The sequence below is a fragment of the Sorghum bicolor genome, chromosome 1 (assembly GCF_000003195.3).
Source record: "Sorghum bicolor cultivar BTx623 chromosome 1, Sorghum_bicolor_NCBIv3, whole genome shotgun sequence".
Taxonomy (NCBI): Eukaryota; Viridiplantae; Streptophyta; class Magnoliopsida; order Poales; family Poaceae; genus Sorghum; species Sorghum bicolor.
Genome location: NC_012870.2, coordinates 15,588,235 through 15,596,795, shown reverse-complemented (window position 1 = coordinate 15,596,795; position 8,561 = coordinate 15,588,235). Strand labels below are relative to the sequence as shown.

The following is an 8,561-nucleotide window of genomic DNA, read 5'->3' as shown; positions in this document are numbered from 1 at the left end:
ACCTAGAAGACACCTGAAGATAAGTTTAGATACTTAAAAATGTATTTTGAGAATTGAAAGACCAAAGTAACACCACTAGACAAGTTTGAAGATAATCATGCCGTACACCGGTAACTGTTGGTATTAATAATGATCCAAGTTATTGCCTTATTGGGTTGCTTTGGGTTTTTCAGATGAATGCACATGATCCGAGTCTAATCTAGTAAATGTAGTGGGTCGAAAATCTCTACTTGAGAGCCCACCAATGAAATGGTCGATCGAGTTGGATAGTTGGGCTATTTTGGATTTTTGGGTGGGTTGGGTCGGTAGCTAGCCCATAATTGTCTCTACAGTAAGCATTAGATTCGGATATATTCTTGTTACCAAGAAGAAAATGTTTCCTAAAAAAACCCGTCTCAATCAACCCCGTGTAATTCTTGATGCTAAAAGATTGCTTCAATTGATCAAGTAATGACAATTGACTGTATACAGCAGGAGCTGATTAGTAGACTACTATTCCGGTGAATCCATTTAAATAAATCATAGTAATTAGCTAGCTGTCCATCAATCTAAACATCAAATTGTTGGCTGTACGCCCTATAATCCAAGCACTATTTAAATGCCCCAAGCTGCACGCCCTCTACAATCCCAGTCTCCCTCCACAAGGATTCTTGCAAGCCCCCCAAGCCCCAAGCTGCAAGGATGAGAACCAGCTTCCTGCTCCTCGCTGCTGCCATCTGCGCCGTTGTCGCATCCGTGGTCTCCGCCGATTCCCAAGGATGGTTCCCGTTGCCGGACATTGACGCCCCGAAAGTGCAGCAGCTTGGCAGGTGGGCGGTGACGGAGCACGACAAGAAGGCGAACGACAAGGTCAAGTTCAACCGGGTGGTGAGCGGCGAGGAGACGTTGGATCCGGAGCTAGTAGGCATCAAGTACCACTTGGTCATTGATGCGTCGGATGGCAGTGGCCAGCATAGGAAGTACGAGGCCGTGCTAGGCGAGGAATGGATAGGTCGTATCATTCTTATCTCCTTTAATCCTGCTAGATGAGTGGCTAGCTAGCAATTAGCACAATACTTATGCAGCTAAAAACTATTTGCGTGTAATAACTGAAGTCCATGAATTTATATTTAGTAATCTTGATCTCTAGCCACAATTTTCTGCCACAACTGTGTAGTTAACCCTCTCGGGAAGAATGAGTTCCAAATAAAACGAATAATTCATTTGGGCACAATGCATCGTATGGTTACCAATTACCTGAGTACTTTTGCATTCCTTGTCTTTGTCCTTGTGGCATGCATAACATCTACATCTACATCTACATTGTTGAGAAGGGAGAGAAATTGTCGACGATATCAATAAGAGGTACCCACATTCATATCCCGAACGAAATAAATCCTAATGGACAACGTTATCCACCTACACCAATTAGTAGAAAAAGCCCAACGCGCAAGCCACGTTGGGCCGGCCCGGGAGCAAGCCTCGATAAATCAGATGAACGCACGCTTCTTATATAGTAGACGCCAGTGCATCGCTCGACCTATGCCTCGACGATGGAAGACGGCTCGAGCGAACGCCAATGCCTCGAGTCCGTATACACCTCGATTACAGGATTGGGGTCGAGCGAACGATACAGCCCCGAGCGCGTGGCGTGTCTCGGTTGTTTGCTCTAGGTACGGGTTGCAGGGCATTCAATGCGTCTGACAGGCTCCCACCTAACACCATGGCAGCCGCAACTATGATGATGGGTTGTATCCCGGTCACGTCTTACATTTACCAGCTTAACCTGGAAGATGGGAAAGGTACAGGGCGGTACTGCCACGCCCGGCGTAAGGTTCTGTCAGATGACCCCTCGAGGTATCATTGTCAATGTTTCCTTCTACGGAACGTGCCCGATCCGTCGGGACCTCAAGGCCACTGGGTGCTTCACGTGCAAGAACTTTTTAAGGCTGGTCAGTGCTCCAACAACTCCCGACGGGACACCTGAAGAGCTATGTGCGCGTGCGTATGAGTACACAGGTCAGGTGTTATATATGATTTCACGCAAGGAAGTGCACGCGCCATCATCGCCGAGTACACTGCTACAAGACCCTTCGAACCATACATGTACGGAGGCCTCGAGTTGACCAGCACGCTTGCCCACGCCTTGATCCTAGCTAGGCCTACCTCCATGTAACCTTGTGCCTCCCCTTGGCCTATAAAAGGGGACGCTAGGACTTAGAACGGGGCAAGTTCTTCTGATAGAAACCCACGCTCGCATACACAACATCGCTTACAGCCTAGCTGCATACTGCTAGACCTTGAGGACTTAGAACCTCACGTCTTCTCCTACTTGTATTCACCTCTGTACAAGCGCTTCGGTGCAAGATAATACAAACTCCCCCCTCCCCCGTCCGCTGGACGTAGGGCCTTCTTTGCCCGAACCAGGATAAATCCTTGTTGTTCTTCTTGTATCACCATCCGGAAGAGGGAGCACGCACATAAATTCACTCGTTGGTGCTAGCCCCCGGGGTGAAACACCGATAGAAATCCCCATAACAATGGCTCCGCAGGTGTTTTGTAGGAAACAGGAGAGGCCCCGGGGACCTCTACTGAAAATTTATTTAAACACAGAGTAACCAAGAAGATTACATCACAGAAAAAAGAGTATTTTGAGTTTGTTATAATTAAGTTACACTATCTTAAGTTTTATCAAGTTTATAAAAAATAATAACAATCATATATGATATAAATGAGTTTAGTACCATTAGATGTATATTTGATATGGTACATGTCAATATTTTTTTAAAAAAATCTTGGAATAAATAGACGTAGTACAACTAAAAATCTCTTATTCCCCTGTCAAAAAAGAATGACGCTATGCAATGCGTGCTACTCAAACTTCAGACGATTGTGCTGACATATCTCGAGATTGAAAATCACTGCATGTGTGTCGCTGTCGATGATAAAAATGTTTTTTTAGAAGTGAGAATGATATTTAGTTGGAGAGAGTATATTCCAGCAACAACAAAGCAACGTGAGAGGCATAGGAATGCTGGGGTGTCAGGCCCCCTCAGCCTTCCTTTCCTCCGCCAGTGGTTACATCGACATCGCGCATCGGTCTAGATTGAACCGGTGAAGGATGCATGTTGTCGTCTGCTAATTTTACATCGCATGACTCGGTCCTAGTGAGGGCAGGTTCGGTTGGCATGGAATCGACCGCCGGAATCGATCCGGCCAGGAAGTCAGGAACGTTACTCTATTTTATATAAAAAACCATCGGCAGAAAGCATTTTGTCCAGAATTTAGGCCTTGTTCACGTCCAAATTTTTTTAAGAAATCGACACTGTAGCACTTTCGTTTGTATTTGAAAAATATTATCAAATCAACTAACTAGGCTTAAAAGATTCGTCTCGTTAATTTCGTCTAAACTGTGCAATTAGTTTTTATTTTTGTCTATATATGCATGCGTCTAAAGATTCGATGTGACGGAGAATCTGAAAAATTTTGTAAAATTTTTTTGAAACTAAACAAGAGCTTAGCCTAAACGAACAGACCCTGAGTGAGTTTGTTGGCTGCTTAGCAACAATGACTTGATGATGGACGGGTTTGTTCCGTGTTGCAAACCAAACGAGAATAGGATCCAATGATTCCCGACCAACACATGACGCGAACCAAACATAGTGTAGGGCAGATGTATCTTATTTTCACTTCGTAAAGTTAGGTTCTCTGGTGCAAGAGAGCATCTGCTGACTCCGTGGCCCAATGGATAAGGCGCTGGTCTACGGAACCAGAGATTCTGGGTTCGATCCCCAGCGGAGTCGCAAATTCTTTTTGTAACAATAACAATTTTATTTATAGCTTATACGCTGTTTGGATGGAGACATTTGTTTCTCCTTTTTTTTGTACAATTTCTAATCACTGACTTATTATACGCTGTTTGGTGGGAGTCGTCTGTTCTACAAACTGATAAGTATGTGATCTGAATCGTAAATTCTTTTTTTGTAACAATTTTATTTATAGCTTATAAAGCTGTTTGGAGGGAGGAGACGTTTGTTTCTTTTTTTTTGTACAATTTCCAATCACTGACTTATTATACGCTGTTTGGTGGGAGTCGTCTGTTCTACAAACTGATAAGTATGTGATCTGAATCATAAATTCTTTTTTTGTAACAATTTTATTTATAGCTTATAAAGCTGTTTGGAGGGAGGAGACGTTTGTTTCTTTTTTTTTGTACAATTTCCAATCACTAACTTATTATACGCTGTTTGGTGGGAGTCATCTGTTCTACGAACTGATAAGTATGCGCTCTGGAAACCAAATCATTCAACATTTTGCATCTATGGACACAGGGCTGTTTGTCAAGCAGACATTCTACCCGGCTGGAAGCTGGGACAATGGAATTTTGTACAACATATCTAAAATCATTGTTGAAACTTAAAAAGTTACATTGAGGTAATCGTGCATGCAAATGCAGCAATGTTGCCGGTGAGCTAGAGTTTGTGGTGCAGATGGCTAATCAAGGCCTAGAAAACAATATTTCGTCTATCTATTGGTATTAATATTGGATTGCTAAAGACATATTAATATCCTCGATCTATCCATCGGCAAAAATTAGTCCCACCTGGATTTTGTGATCGTCTGTCGCTAGCTGCTTTTTTGGGTGTTGCCGTGCTATGTGTTTTCAAGAGAGGAAGATCTCAGATTTGAGAGAGGAAGTGATTAACCACACTCTACATCCATTGCTTAGTAAGAGCATCTCCAACAACTCCTCAAATCCACTTGGTATTCTTATTATTTTGAGAAAAACACAAAAACACCTCTCCAACAACTCCTTAAATTCACTTGGTATCCGCACGCGTATATCTTCGCGCGCGGAGTAGACTTCGTATCGCGGTTTTGGGTACGACGTCCCTGTCCCGCGCGGCGAGTGGATCTCGCGCCAAACTCTTCCCGCGGCGCGTCCCCGGCCCGATGGAGAGCTCTTCACGTCGCGCGTGAAGCCGCAGCCGACCCTGATCCCCGTCCCTGCCGCCGAAGGCGCGATCGCGTTCGCAATCGCGCGTGAAGCCCCGGTCCCTGATCGCGTTTGCAACCGGCGAACCCTGGATCGCGTCCGATCCTCTCCTCTTCCGATTCGACTCAATTCCTGATCGCGTTTGCAGTCGCGCGTGAAGCCCCGACGCAGCCTGGACGGACCTCTCCTCTCCCAGTTGTGAAGTCGCGCTGCTGTGTCCCTCTTGGACTTGAAGCCGCCAGGCCATCCATCAGGTATGACATCTCCCTCTTGGACTCTGTGCAGGAGAAGGAAAGTGCCGGACAGTATTAGTGTCGCAGTGATTATGATCCATCCAAGAAACACCACTCTGCCAAAATTCAGAAACTGAAACTTAGCACACCAATAATCTCTGAAAGAACCTGTTGCATCAACTACTGTCAGAATTGGATGTGCATGCATGTTCTCTGTATGCTGTGCTAGTGTGCTTAATATGGCTCTGGTTTAGATGCTGTTCATGTCGTCAACTTCATGGATAATATGCCTCTGGTACTATTGTGGTAGTATGTCTTTGATACTGTTCTGGTAGTATGCCTTTGATATATGTTCTGGTACTTTACTGTTTTGCTGTAATTTTTTGTTGTAAACTGATTTTAGAATGGAAGGAGAAGATGGAGATTTCTTGTCCAACATTCTTCTCCATGGAGAAGGGGCTCATGTTGCTGGTTTGGACGAGATGCATATTCCAGACACTCAAGACAGTAGTCCTCGTAGTGATGAAGTGCAGGCATTCATTATGCGTATGAAAAGATCTCTAGACATCCTGTATCTAAACAAAACAATTCTATAGATTAACAACTACAATGATACTTATGAACATACAACAAATCATATATAAGTGACAGAATATAAACCTTCGACGGAATGTTTCAGGAGGGTATGTTGGATTGTCAGCTAAATAATCTTTGAACATCCTGTCGTGTCCACCTTGTCTATCACGGTAAATAACCCTATGACCTACGATGGAGCCACCATGTTTCTTTTTGACATTGGAAAATGTGTCGACAATTGCAGCAGCTGATGCAATGAGAGAGTCATCCTCATCGGATGATGAATCATCCAATTGGCTTCGAAGACGAGACTTTTTCCTAGGCATGTTTTCTGTAACGGTAAGAGTTGTGAACAATCAATGGAATATACAGTAACTAAAGAACAACAGTTTTTATATAAAAAAATAGGAACTGATGATCGGAGGACCAACTCACCACAAACGGACGAAGTCCGTGAAGCCTTCGTTCGTGAAGCCGGCTTGAATTCGTCCGTGAAGCTCCGTGAAGCCTTTCGTTCGGAGTAGCGCGTCACGGTCGACTCGACCGGCGGCGGCGGCCACGCACGCGATGACGATGACGAGACGCGAGATCACGCGATGACGAGACGCGGCCAAATTTCGCGTAAGTCCAGGCGCAGTACCGGTTTAGAGCAAGGTGGGCCTATTTTTTCAATTTTACCAAGTCAAAATACCAATTTGTTGGAGACACATCTTTTTTCCACTTGCAAAACAAAATACCAAGTTGCTATAACTCAAAATATACTAAGTGAATTTTAAGGAGTTGTTGGAGATGCTCTTACATTCAGGCATGTTCAACATGTGTTTAGCCTGTAACTAACTAGCAATCTTCATGGGGAGTCAGGATGTGAGGTATACTAAAAGAGGACTACAATGATATTGATACAAAAGAAAATCACATTCACTCATATAATCTTATCTTATCAAAATAATACCAATACCAACAAAAATATTAAATTAAAGAAGAGCTTACATGGAAGATTTTCTTTATTTCAATTTTAGAGAAAACTTTGCCGCTGTCATGAAAACAAAGCGCAAGCGAGCTTACATTTGCGTAATGGACTGTGGCATCATATAGGCATGTTGTCCCCTCGCTTCTCGTTAGGATGCCGAGCTGGGAGTAATACGAGGCACACAAAAATGGGTATCGCCAGTACTAGAAGTCTCCAAGAGCCCAATATGAGTAGCACTAGTGTAACCACGGCCCAGTTTCTAACACAACCGCGGCAGGCCATGAGGCAGACAACAGCCCAGTTTGCTAGCCGGGAAAGTCCAGTTGTTTTTCTTTTTTTTTCGTGTTTGCTAGCACGTCTTCTTCTTCTTCTTCTTTATGTTTTTGATTTGCAATTTCGAATAACTTTTAGTATAATAAATATATTTTATGGGAACAAAAATATACAACAAAGTGTACGTAGTTTTCTTTTGTATATTATTTTCATTTATAGTTATGTACTTTTATATTTTACCCAAGTATCTTATGAGAATTACAAATATAATATTCTCTAACAAAAAAATATGAAAATGAAAATGGTTAGTGTCGTTGAGCATCTCACCGGAACGGCTTTCATATATGCAAAGAGAGTGTATGAGTGTCAAGATACTACCCATCTGACGACCTTACCTATTTATGTGTGTAATTAGTTAGAGAGTAGTGTAAGAAAGTGCCCAAAAGACATTGGCTTGGGCATGCTCAAAATTCTTGTTTCCTATCGAACAATCGTAGTGCAACATCTTGGATCCTTCTTTTTTACTGGTGATGTGTTCAGGATGGCCGCACTACACTCCTTCGTTAACTTAATTACCTTGATGGTGAACAATTGGTCTTTTGTTGTTGAGGATGTCTCTCAGATACTTTGCATATATAGACACCTGTATGACATCTAGCAGAGGGATGTTGATATTTTTTTTTGAATTACCTCTACAAATTTACCAAATTGCTCATCCATTTTGGCTTTTCGATTTCTGTGTGAAAATGGTAGGAAGGTGGTGCTATGAAAATCTTGCTATAATTGTCGCTCTTATGGCTCAACTTCTTCAGCTTTATCGTTTTTCTTCTCTTTTTCCTGCACTGCTACGGGTGTCTTACCTATCCTTATTGGATATGGTGGATCACGAGTAGACTTGCCACCTCTTGTGGTTATGGCATTGACCTTTTCAAAGTTAGTGGCAAAAGGCAGAGTCGTGGCCAACTGGGCTATTTGTGATTCTATCTTTTTGTTATAGCTAAGCTGATCTTTTATGGCAGAAGAAAACTATCTATTTTAGTATTTATGTTTTTTAGGACCTTATCATTAGAAGCAAGGTTTTTAGCAATACTCTCATTAATCTTGGCTTGTTCTAAGATCAAATCTCTCAAGGATGCCTGCTTAGGATTGGAAGAATTATAGTAATTACCTAGGTATTTATCTTGATAATTTGACCATTGTTGTTCACTACACCACAACACCAGATTTACCGCCGGATGATCTAACGCTGAAAGCCGCTACAACGTCATGCTATCTGACGCTAAAAACATATAGCGTCAGACTTCTGCAGACGCAGTAAGTGCTGACGCTAAAAACATATAGCGCTAGATCAGACTTTTAGCGTCAGATAGCCTGTTGCTGTGAGAATTTTTAGCGTCAGATAGTCTCATGGCAATGTTTAGCGTCAGACACTCCTTGGCCAAACATATACCGTCAGATTATCTAATGATCAACATATATATAGCGTAAGATTGTTCAACGGCATAATTCAAATACAAAAAAATGGAAATATTTA

The 8,561-nt window shown here is 42.6% G+C and overlaps 1 protein-coding gene, 1 long non-coding RNA gene and 1 other non-coding gene across 3 annotated transcripts; all 3 read left to right on the top strand.

The window, feature by feature from the left end:
• LOC8063023 (putative cysteine proteinase inhibitor 7) lies at positions 682–1,029 on the top strand. Its single transcript, XM_002466847.1, has one exon. It carries the CDS (start codon positions 682–684, stop codon positions 1,027–1,029), a length of 348 nt encoding a protein of 115 aa, XP_002466892.1.
• On the top strand, positions 3,710–3,782 carry TRNAR-ACG. Its single transcript has one exon. It is a non-coding gene; the product is annotated as a tRNA-Arg (tRNA).
• Positions 4,421–5,938, top strand: LOC110432036. Its single transcript, XR_002449497.1, has 2 exons — positions 4,421–5,229; positions 5,612–5,938. It is a non-coding gene; the product is annotated as an uncharacterized LOC110432036 (long non-coding RNA).